This window comes from Geotrypetes seraphini, chromosome 16 (assembly GCF_902459505.1).
Source record: "Geotrypetes seraphini chromosome 16, aGeoSer1.1, whole genome shotgun sequence".
In the NCBI taxonomy this organism is placed as follows: domain Eukaryota; kingdom Metazoa; phylum Chordata; class Amphibia; order Gymnophiona; family Dermophiidae; genus Geotrypetes; species Geotrypetes seraphini.
The window spans coordinates 45311309-45323409 of record NC_047099.1 but is presented as its reverse complement, the minus strand read 5'-3'; the positions used below and the strand labels follow the sequence as shown (position 1 = coordinate 45323409).

The window sequence follows — 12101 nt, the reverse complement described above, 5'->3', positions numbered from 1 at the left end:
CTCGCGGTGACCTTTTTTTTTTTTTTTGTTCACCATTTCGTTGGTTTACCCCACGGGTAACAACCACTGTGTCATTCTCTATTGTAGTTAGCTTCACATGTGGAATTAAGAACATAAGAATAGCCTTACTGGGTCAGACCAATGGTCCATCAAGCCCAGTAGCCCGTTCTCACGGTAGCCAATCCAGGTCACTAGTACCTGGCTAAAACCCAAGGTGTAGCAACATTCCATGCTCCCAATCCAAGGCAAGCAGTGGCTTCCTCATGTCTTTCTCAATAACATAATTGGCCCTTTCACACATGGGTCTTAGGTGATAAGATGCCTGGTACTTATAGATGCACAGCTAGCTAGAAATTGGGCAGAGTCAGCACCAGTGTTACATTTTTTTGTTGAGGTGGGGAGGAAGCTCCATTCTCAGCTCCTCTGTCCTTTTCTCCTCCAGTTCTTGTGTTTTTTCCCTAGCCCCCTTCTTTTTATCCTAGTTTTGGACTACCATCTGCCAGCGTAAGCCCCCTTTTGCCTTCCCCAGCCTCAGTCTCCATATTGGGCTCATTTCCTCATCGGCCCCAGCTTTAAACTTGGCCCCAACTGCTTTCTCCTACCTGCCCAGCGGCTTTAAATCACCCGCTGAGTTCAAAGTTTATTTAAAGTTTGTTAATCCGCTTATCAAATTTCTAAGCGTGGTTATACATAAAATAGGTCAGACAGACAAATTGGGAAGAAGGGGTATTGTCCTTTTTCTGACCACTAGCATGGAGCTGTTAAAATCGGAGATCAGTTACTTGCTGGGGTTTTCTTGCAAGGGACAGGAAGATGGTGGCCAGAGAGGTCCAAGGACAGGTAGAGCAGTGACAGCAGGAAGACGAGCTGCGGGAAAATCTTTGTGGCTCCCCCTCATTCTGATATGCATGTGCAGAGTCCAATATAAAATGAGTTCACATTTCTCAGATAAGGTGTGAGTTTGTCTTAATCTTTGGGAACTGTTGAGGCTGGTTCTGGGTGTCCATTTTCACACACTTCCATTTGAGGCAGGAATAGTACGTTTTGGAATCTCATACCCATGCGCTATCCGTCCATGTGCCCTGTGAAATTATGATCCTGTTTTTCCCATCTCCTTCACACTTTGCTCTAGGCTCTGCTCCTCACTCCCTCCCCCCTCTTCTCCAGTTCCTCCACCACCATCTGCCCTGCTGATGCCTCCTCCATGGGATCCTGAGGACCAGCGTTTCTCAACTCGGTCCTGGAGTACCCCCTTGCCAGTCAGGATATCCACAATGAAAGAAAGTTGCATATAATGGGGGCAGTGTATGCAAATCATTTATGCATATTCATTGGCAAGGGAGTGCTCTAGACCCTGCTCCTCACCCCCCCCTTTAACTGCTAATGCTTCAAGGCTCTTCTCCAGCTCCTCTGCTGATGCTTTTGGTTTTCCCTTTCTCCCTTTTTCCAGGCCTGTGTCTGCTGCCTCCTTTCCCCCCACTTGCCTGCTGCTGCCCCTTTGCCTGTGGCCTCCAGATCATTCTCTTTATCAGTCTTCCGGTCATGTCACGTTATTTTGGAATCACTGTTTGTTGGATGTGGGATGCTTTCTCTTTGCACTGGGTCAGGGTGGACGGGTGATAGTCTCTTATGCTTTGATGACTTAATGTGAAGGGAGGGGGTTGGGGCTCTCTTCTTACTATTCTTGGGAGGGATCTCTATCCTTGCTGTTGTCTCTGGGGGTTGTATCTATGATTTTCTCTTCAACTGAGCCTTTTTTTTTTTGCTTTCTCTCTCTTGTTATTTTTCCTATACTTAGCTTCTGTCACCTCCCCTTTCACTCCTAAATTCTTACCCTTCATCTGCTGCTAATGGACCCCCACCCCCCAGGTTCAGCCGGGATCCCTTGTCTTACTGTCTGAATGAGGTTAATAAGACATTGAAACCCCGAATCTCTTCCTTCTGCACCCTGAAGAGGGGGGTAAGTTGGATTTCATACACTGGCTGCTTCTCTGCTAGACTTGTAGATGTTTCAGTTTTAGGGAAGGGGTAGACTGCTCCCCCGTGCTAAATCTATGCATGCCCAGCTCTTGGAGACGTCTCAGTGACAGCAGGAATCTCTTGTTACTACAGAGTCTCATAACGGAGGATTTCAGCCATTTGCCCCCTGAGCAGAGGAGAAAAAAGCTACAACAGACGATCGAAGAAAGAAAGCGAGATTTGCAAAAAGAGATCGATCAAAGGTAATGAAGTACCCAGTGCTGGTCCATAAGGGTAAGAGAATGGTTCTGATGTAGTAGGGTGATTGGATTTTATGCATGTTTTATTGGCATTTTGGATCGTGCAATATATAAATATGTAAATGAATGCATGGGCCAAAATACTGTCCGGACCAGACCCTGGGGTCACAATCTGAGAATTGATTCCAGCACATTCTCTGAGGCAGGCTAGATCCTACAGGAGAATCGGCATTCGTAGCTTCCACATCATGGAATTTTCTTCTGCAAAGAGATGTGATTAGATCATTTTTAAGGGTGTGTTTTGAAGAGGCTCCCGGCTGTTTTAAATCGCTTTTGCAGGGCTCTTTGGGGATAAACGGTTCTGCCCTCACCCCCCCCCCCCCCCCCCCACTCCCTTATGCCAAACTCAGCTTGCTTGTCCGGAGCGGAGTTTGGACTTCTATGTTTTGTTTATTCATCTGTTTGTATCGCACAAGTTCAGCCTACCCTGGCTTTCAAGGTCGGTTCAGTCAGGGCATTCTTTTGAATAGATAGGTCACAGGCAAATTCTAGGATGTACAAAGTATCATGGGAAGACAATTAGGGCCTGATATAGACAGCGTGTCGAGCCATAAAATTGCACACCAGCATCTTCTCCACTGTGTTGGTTTGTTAGCTTTGGGATATGTACATAACAAATATATTTGTATCTATTCAGTGGCATAGCCACGTGACTAATTGGGATGGGGGGGGGGGGGCAGCAGGAGCCCAACATAGATGGATGGGCACCAAAGTTTCTTCCTACCTGAATGCAAAATATCCATACTTGAGCTGGTGGGGATCCCCCAAGCCCTGCCAACTGAAGACCTCCTCCTCTGGTCCAGCAACCAGAAATCTCCAAGCTTTGCAGCTAGCATGCATGAAAATACTGTTCCAAGCTGGACCTGAGGAGGTGGTCATCAGCTACAGCAAGGGAGATGTTCATTTTGAGGGAGCCTAAGCTCAAAGTGGGAAGCCCAGTCCCCTCTCATGGTTGTGTTTAGTACAAAACGAAGTACTTGCTGAATGTAACGTTTTGGGGTTTCTAGTTCACTTTTGGTATTCATATTTCTATTTCTAATTTACGATCCATTGTTCTGTATGTGGTGAAGGTTTGTATGTGAAGAAGTTGTTTAAAATGGTTTTATATAATACTAGTATTTAAACCTGATACATTAACGGGTGCTAGATTTCTCCCCGATCCAACGTCTCCCTTCTCCTCCCCACCCGCCATCCCACCTGTCAAACTGTTATTTAAAGTCGGCGACAGCAACAGCAGCCAAGTCCCTCTGGTCGGGAGCGTTTACTCTACCCCTCCTGACGTGACTTCCTTTTTCATGCCTGACAATTTGAAGGTAGGAAGAGAGGGCACAGCCGGAAACGGAAAAATGGCACTATTGGTTGAAGTTTATTTTTTAAGTTTAAAGGTGCCGTGGTGGCTCCTCTCTCAATCGCTGCCTGCGTCGGAAGCCTTCTCCGACGCAGATGCGGCTCATGAGAGGAGCCGCCACAGTGGCTTTAAACTTTAAAATAAACTTCGGCCGGTAGTGCCGTTTTTCGTTGTTGGAGGTCTGGGAGAGCAGGGAGGCCAGCGAATTTGTCTGCCCAGCACTTTCCGATTTGTCTGGTGGCCCCTGTCAAAGGTAAGCGCGCATACGCACTCCTGCCGGCCACGGACCTACTGATCAGAGATCACGGAAGCACGCAGGTAAGAATGCGCATGTGCAGCAAGGGTTTTATTATATAGGATGGTAGTAATGGTGCATGGGGAAATTGTTAGAAGAAGGGCCCCTCCTTAATTTCTGCCCTGGGCCCCAGCCTGTCTAAACCTGGCCCTGTGTATGGATTGTGCATCTTTTAAGCATTTAATTAAATTTAATAAAAATCTGAAACCTGAGAGAGATGTGAAACTTCTACATGGAGACTTTGCTCCAAAGCCCCTTCAAACACGGGTCCAGCTGCAGGAACTTCTTCTCAACGGCACTTCTCAGCTATCCTCTGCCACCATGTTATCTGCAAAGATGCCGCTCTAGCTAGCTTCAAAATTTGTGCCTCTGTGGGTTTATATTCTACTCAGTCACTTTGTCAATATATTCTTCCTCCCAGATGCTAACTGTTGCTTTTATTGACCTGCAGAGATGCCTTAAATAAGATGAAGGATGTTTATCAGAAATCCCCACAGATGGGGAACCCAAATAGTCTGGAGCCAAAGATCTCAGAAACACTCGGCAACATTGAGAAATTACACTTGGAAATCCAAAAATATGAGGTGAGGGCCAGGAAAATCCATGTGAGTGAGTGGTTTTACAGAAAGGGTGCTGCTGGTTTAGTATGTGGGGAAGGACAATGTGTGTGATTCTGTAGGTACACTTTGCGGAGCTGTAACTCTGGTTTTTGAGGTGGTTTTGCCGGGCATAAATCTTCCTTTTTCTTTATGCCCTAGACTTGGCTATCCACGGTAGAGAGTCGCATGAATAATCGTGGTGACAGTATGGTGAGGAACAGTGGCCATTCTGATCCCACCTCAACCCTGAACGATAGTGTCTGCTCTCTTGAGAAGGACAGGTAATGATTTCTGTTTAACCAGAACTTTCCCTTCTATGTAAACTAGGAAAATGTATCGGCATTCAGGGAGAAAAGGCCTCTGAAGTAAAGAGTTCATTAACTTTAGCGCGAAGGTGTCCGTTTGGCCTGTTTTACCAATTTACCTGGCACACTTGACTTTGATGCGCTGCAAAAACTAGATGGTGGCTATGAAGCCAATTTCAGAAGAGATTCACAGATTTTGATGGACACCCTAATCTTTATAGATTCTTCAGCACCGTCAGAGGTCATGTCAATGGGAGCCAGTTTCACCATATATCTTTGTCACTCTAAAGCGTAATATCTTATATTTTTTAAAACGGATTTTAGACTTTTCTTTCTTTATTTAGTTTACATATACTTAGGGCTCCTTTTACGAAGCCACATTAGCGATCCCTGCGCTAGCCGAAAAAGTACCACCTGCTCAAGAGGAGGCGGTAGCGGCTAGAGCGGCCTGCAAATTAGCGGGCGTTATTACGCGTGTTAAAATGCTAATGCGGTTTCGTAAAAGGAGTCCTTAATGTAATGTCTGATTTTATTCCTACTCTTTACGTTTTATGTACTCCCTTTTTTTATTATTCTACACCGTCTTGAAGCCAGATTAGGCGGTATATCAAACTTTTAATAAATTTGGATATGGCCTTGAGACAGCCTGTACTGGCGAAACATGGGTTCGCGTCGGCAGAATGTACCCCCCCAATATGAATACAGATAAGTGCTTCAGCTTCTAAATTTTAACGCTAGTAAATTTCACTATAAAGGGTGTTACATATAAAGAAAAGTCTGAAATAAGTTTTAAAAAAATTTAGCTTTAGACTGATGATGAAACCGGCTCCCATTGATATTGCTATGAGAGTGTCACCTCTGACGGTCCTGAAGAATCTATAAAGTGTTATTACTGAGATATTCTCTTGGAAAAGATACTGGAACCATTCAATGTAGATGAAGATTCAAAGTTGCAGAAACGAATGATAAAGCAAACTGGCAGACTCCATAGTAGGATATCGTTGGGACATGATGGTATTCATCATAGAATTCTAGATAACTCCAATGTGCAATTCTATCTGTGCGCAGTGCCACCTAGCTGATTTCTATCAGATGGTTAGTTACCCCATTCTGTAGTATCCTGTGTAGAAAGCCCTGAGTTGAAACCTGTGCATTAGTGTCATCAGCTATCTACAGTAGAGAGCTGCATGGGAACGGGGACGACGGGAATCCCGCGGGACCTGTGGTCACGGGGATCCCGTGGGGACGCCCCTCGTGGTCTCGGGGATCCCGTGGGGTTGGAGGCAGCGAGAGGCTCCTCTTCTTTTCCTACCTGCTCGCACACGTAGCTGACCGGAAGTCTAACCCTCGACGTCAGAGTAGGCGTCGGAGAGAAGGCTCCACGTCAGTCACGTGCAGGGTAGTGGGCAGATCTCTTCCTGGGTGAAGAACATGTAGCTGTCGCCTCTGGCAGCCTCGTGGAGGGCCACGCAGTCCTTCTCCTCCAAGAACCAGTAATTGAGGTAGGCAGGAACCTTGAGCAGTGGAATTGAGGAACAGGGAGCAGTGGAAAGGCTGGTCGGAGGTGGCGTACTTGGACGCACCGTAGAGTGGGGGAGCAGTGGCGGAGACGCCTTTTACTAGAAAGACGCAAAGCTTATGGCAAACTGCGTTGGGGGATAGGGTGAGTTAGAAGCTCTCCTTAAAAGCTTTTCAAGGATGGGTTATGAGTTCTTCCTCCAGGCAGATCTCAACACAAGGACTATCAGTATGGACGGTGAGAGGCAAACAGGCAATAGCTCACTCACCATTTGGGTTTCTCCCCCTCTCTCTCAAATCCAAAGCCTCAGCCTCTGTCCCCCCCCCCCTCAATTCTTCCAACCTGTTCCACACAACTGTCTTTCTCCAGTCTCTCGCTCCCTCTGATGCCGTTTCTGCTGTTTCTCCGGCAGGGCAGAGGGAGAGCCAAGGCGAGAAGTGGTGTTGGAGGGGGCAGGGTCCTGGAGAAGAAAAACGGCGGGTGATTTCAGACATGAGTAAGAAGGTAGGATTGGGGGGGGGGAGGAGGGAATGAGATTAAAGTGGCTATGTTGGATGGCAGGCTGGGAAGAAATGGTAAACCACAGGGTGAGATGGTAGACCACAAGGTGAAGAGGGGTGCTTAAAGGGTGAAGGCAGTCTCTGTGGTGGGCAGTGGTTGGCAATTGAAAGTGTGGTGGAGAGCATCGCCTACCTCCCTGCCCCCCCCCCCCGTCTTCCAAATGGTTCTGCCCACTGGAAGCCGAATGTGTTCATCCCTGACGCACCCATTCGCAGATGGACCAGCACGGCAGGGTGGCCTGCTCCTGCACCATGCACACCAGGGCGTACATGGAGTAGAGGAAAAACCTGAGCTCTGATGAGCAGTGCACCTTCACCAGCGGGTAGAACTGGTGCACCTCCAGGCCACCATCCTCCTTGTTCTTATGGCCCAGCATTTCCAGTTAATTACCAGGTAACAGTAACTGGAAAGGCACCAGAGAATTTTCTAGCCTGAAACCTAACCATACTTGGTTTGTTTGGGTTTTTAATGCTTTATTTTGATGATGCCAGTTATAGAAAAATGCTCAATATATAGGGCCTTGATGGTCTGGTTGTAGGCGATGTCCATGCACAGGGTGATGGAGATGGGCTGGCAGAAGCCGTGGTCCTGGATGTAGATGCCCCTTTCCCTGTGGAACTGGCACGCCACCCAACATTTCAGGAAGGGCAGCAGCGGAGAGGCCAGATGGTGCCAGATGCCAGGGACAGGCATGGTTGGTGAATCGGAGCAAAAAAATCACTGCAAAAAAAACAAAACAAAACTTGGGAGGAGAAATCCTCAGTTCTGTGGCTTGTGGAGACCAAACGGATCCACCGTGCAAAGAAAGTTTTCAGAACACAAGCTCATGGGCGCTCAGTATTTCCAAATAGGCCCTGCACGTGATTGACGCAAAGCCTTTCCTCCGACATCAGCTCTGACGTCGGGAGAAGACTTCCGGTTGGCTACATGTTCATGCTGTAGGCAGGAAAAGAAGACGAGCCTCTCTACCAGAGACTTTAATTCAGTAGCATAATTAAAAGAAATAACTATTTCTGAAGTTTATAGGGATGGGCGGGGATGGAGGGGATTCCTCGTGGGGACGGAGGGGATTCCTCGCGGGGATGGGTGGGGATGGAGGGATTCCTCACGGAGACGGGTGGGATTTTGGCGGGGACGGTTGGGGATGGGTGAGATTTCTGTCCCCGCACAACTCTCTAATCTACAGGAGTCTCTTTAAATGGGGGAATCTGAAGCAGCACTGTATGTGTTGCCATGAAATCAACACTTTTCACGATCTCCTGCTCTGTTGCTTACAGTCCTGAAACCCCTCGTTCAGATGACAGCCAGGACCCCTTGAACCAGCCAATTTACACAGAATTTGATGAAGACTTTGAGGAAGAGGCAGGATCTCCGATTGGACAGTGTACAGCGCTCTACTCATTTGAAGGTAATTTCTGGCACTTTCTAGCTTCTGGTCATCAGGTAATCCAGGGGTAATGAAACACAATCCAGTCTCTCTCTCTGCCCCAAACCTCTCTCATTGCTGATATTGTTCCAAATAAAAATAACGTAGAGCTGTGGCCACAATCGCCCACCCCATTCTGCTGTCTCTGTGCTCTCCTTGCACCCCTCATTAATCTGTGAATTGTGTTCCAAAGACCCCTCCAGGTTAATGCACTTTTGACCCTTCTTAGCCATGTGTTCATGACTTTATTCTGCTACTCATGTGGTAATCTGCATTTCGCTTCATATAGAATACAGAATTTATCAAAATGATTGTGGGAAACGGACACAATACGATGGTGGTGACATGTTTCTGTGTGTGTTAGGTTCTGCAGGCTTGGTGGTGACGTTATGCTCTTTGTCTGTCTCATCTTTTGGAGGCTGTTTGTGCATGTTAACTTCCTAGACTCCTGTTTAATAACCGTGATTTCACTATAGATGTAATAAATTAAGCTGTCTAATCTCATTTTATTCCATCTGTCTGTTTTGAATGGACTGTAAGCTCATTGGAGAAGGGACTCTTTCTTGGGTGTTTGTGTACAGTTCTGCATTTGTCTGTAATACGATAGAAATAAGCGATAGTAGATGGCTAACAAAGTCAACCCCCCCAAGGCTAAAGAAGTTGTGGCTGTTTCATATTGGAGAAGAGATATGATAGAGATTTCTAGTAGAGAATGACACGGGGAAAATTTCTGTCCCCATCACCGCCCCGTCCCCGGACCACCATCCTCTGCACCCCCCGTCCCCGCTGTCCCTTTCACCGCCCCGTCCCCGTCTCTGCCGTCCCCTTCACCGCCCCGCTGTCTCTATCACGGCCCCGGCCCCGTCTTCAGCGTCTTCTCCTTTCCTTCCCCCCACCCCCAGCACCCTTCACGCGGTCCAGCAGCTCCCTCCCTCCTTTTCCCTTACCTTTTCTTCTTAAAACTGGCGATTTCTATAAGGCTACGAGCTGTATTACAGCCGGAGCCTTGAAGTCGCTTCGGGTTGCCTGCTAGAAGTCTCCTCCGATGCAACCGGAAACAGGAAGTTGCGTCAGAGGAGACTTTTACCAGCAGGCAATGCGACGCGACTTCAAAGCTCCAGCTGTAATACTGCTCGTAGCCTTATAGAAATCGCCAGTTTTAAGAAGAAAAGGTAAGGGGAAAGGAGGGAGGGAGAAGCATGGACGGACGGCGGGACAGAGTGGGCTGCCAGTTCGAACACTCGTTCACTGCGCGTTCACTCCTTGTTCACCACTCCGTGTTACCGTTCACCGCTCCACGGGGCGGTGAATGGCCTTGTCCCCGAACTCGCAGTGACCATTTTTTTGGGTCACTGTTTTGGCGGGTTACCTGCAGCTAAACGCGGCTAGCCGCGGGTAACCAGCACTGTGTCATTCTCTAATTTCTAGGATCATGAGTGGCATGAAACTAGTAGATAAGAAACGGTTATTTTTGCCTTCAGACTGTACCAGAACAAGGGGGGAGCCCCGTGAAATTAACAGTTAGGGAGTTAAAAGAAACTGGAGAAAAATCCTCCCTCCCCCTGAATTTGAGCTTAGGTATTAATTGATCAGCCTAATGGTACCCAGATCACGATTCAGAGTGAGTAAGGACATTTGTTCTGCTGCCCCACTGAGAAATTCCACTAACCAAGAAACTCCAGCTCTGGCCCTGTATTGCCCGGCGTGTTGGTGCTTTTTCCTGATTTGTTTCATTATGGATCTAATCTAATTCGTCTCCTAGAAACAGGATCGTGTTGGGTAAAGTTGGCTGGCCAGTAGGATATAGCCCTTCCCACCCATTACTTTCCACTGGACGTCAGCCAGTGGCATAGTGAGGGTGAGAAGCCGCAGGGGGCAGTGGTGCTCCTCCCTATCCTCTTCCCTTCCCCCATACCTTTAACTTTCCTGGTTTGAGCAGCATCACGGACTTGCTGCCCACATCTTAGGCATGGAGCCCAGAAGTGACATCAGAGGGAGAGTTGACGCAGGCGCCAGCAGCAGGTTGGAGTTGCTGCTCACATCCCAAAGAGCTAGAGGTATGGTGGGGGGAAGGGGCGGAGGAGGACGGGTGCTGGGACCACCCCCCAAGATGGCACCTGGGCCACTGATGTCAGCCCTGATGTTTTTTCACTCCTTAAAGAACCTGGGGGGGTCATGCATTTGATAATCTCCCTTTCTGTGGTATAATTAAAGCAGTTTATAGCTATTATCTGAAGGGACTTAAAAAGGGCTTTGAACATGTTGATAGAGGAGGCCTTTGCAGTGCATATAGGAATGTTAATATTTCAGTCCCGGATACCCTTTCCCAGCCATACAATTCCTCTTTTCCACAAGCCACACCTTTGTGGTCTTAAGAGACCCTGACAGGGTTATCTCATAACAGCCCCTCGTGTGACTGATTTCTGTTCTTACTGCAGCTGAAACCTGGTTTCTGAAGCACAGGCCATAGTCAGTTTGTCTGTCTGCAAAATTCTCCTTCTAAGTTAATACTTTTAACCTGCCCTTGTTTTTTTATGCTCAGGGTCCGGTGATGGCACGATTGCCATAAATGAGGGTGAGGAGCTGAGTCTGATGGAAGAAGACAAAGGTGACGGGTGGACCCGGGTTCAAAAGAATAAAGGGACAGAGGGCTATGTACCGACATCCTATGTTCAAATCCATCTGAAATAGCCTAGGTGGGAATGTGACCCACACAGGAAAAATGGACTGTACCAGAAAATGCACAAGTGCTGGTATTGTAACTTTATTTCATAGGAATTTAAAGCCATTGTCTGCACTCGGACTTCAGAGCAGGCACCTGCTGTATAAGAGAGACTGAGCTGCGTGTGGTTTTGAAGGTCCCTCATGACCTGCCCTGATGGTTTTGCTTCTGTGTCGATGCTTTGGGGGTCTGGGCTGATAAATTTGGAGAAGAACATCACATAACATCTTTAATGTAGTGGGGTCAAGCGTCAAATGATAGGTTTTATGGAGCTGTGGGAAATGGTGGACTTCTGCTGGGAGGCAGTGAGCTGGCATTAGACTGTTCGGTGCTGTGTCACCATCTGGCTGGGCAGAGGCAGGGGGATGGCAGAGGGGCTATTAGTGATCCTGACAACGGTGGTGGTGAGCGAACTGACATAATGGCCAGAAATAGAGCGCAAGCGTTGAATGAAATCTCTGGAACAGGAAACCTTTCTCCATGTCAAAATAGACTTGGGACATGTGGTCAGAGTTCCTGGAGGGTGGGGGCGCTTTGAATTAGTAACGGTTTTGATCAGCGGGGAATCTTTGAGCCCCGATCCTGAGTGAACATTGTGAAATTCTGGGAGCAGGTGGTGATCCTGCTGTCCCCCTTGTGCTGGGAAAGGAGGGACTGAAACACCCCTTTCTGATTTCCTTGCTATATTTCCCCCCATCGTTGTGCACTTTATTTTATGAAACAGAAATGAAAGGACATGTTTCTGAAAAGAATGTACCATCCCCTTGCAAGATTCACCTGCAAACGCAATCCTGTGTCAATTAATTCTGTTGGTAGGGAATTATTTAATGTGTAGATTTTCTGTACCACTTTTCCTAAACTGTGTATAAATTGCTTTGATCGCACTGAATCTCAGGCTAGTGCTTTGGAGATGAGATCCAGAGCCACAGCCCTTTTCAGTGTGATTCAGAAATGTTTCTTCACCAGCTTGTGCCTTTTCTATGCTGTGGAAAGATCTGTATTTTTGCCTTGACAAGGTTTATAAAGAGAGAAATTGCTTGTGTTCGG

The 12101-nt window shown here is 47.5% G+C and overlaps 1 protein-coding gene across 2 annotated transcripts in view; it reads left to right on the top strand.

Moving 5' to 3' along the window:
- TRIP10 (thyroid hormone receptor interactor 10) overlaps positions 1 to 12096 on the top strand; it is a 43671-nt gene extending 31575 nt beyond the window's left edge. The window contains exons 10-15 of one of the 2 annotated variants that reach the window (XM_033924704.1): positions 1799 to 1960; positions 2113 to 2222; positions 4374 to 4506; positions 4681 to 4802; positions 8184 to 8314; positions 10875 to 12096. In XM_033924704.1, coding sequence (XP_033780595.1) covers positions 1799 to 1960; positions 2113 to 2222; positions 4374 to 4506; positions 4681 to 4802; positions 8184 to 8314; positions 10875 to 11023 — 807 coding nt within the window. In that variant the 3' untranslated portion in view covers positions 11024 to 12096. The remainder of the gene's footprint in view (positions 1 to 1798; positions 1961 to 2112; positions 2223 to 4373; positions 4507 to 4680; positions 4803 to 8183; positions 8315 to 10874) is intronic. The other variant, XM_033924705.1, reaches the window with a different exon arrangement.
- The last annotated feature ends 5 nt before the right edge of the window (positions 12097 to 12101 follow it).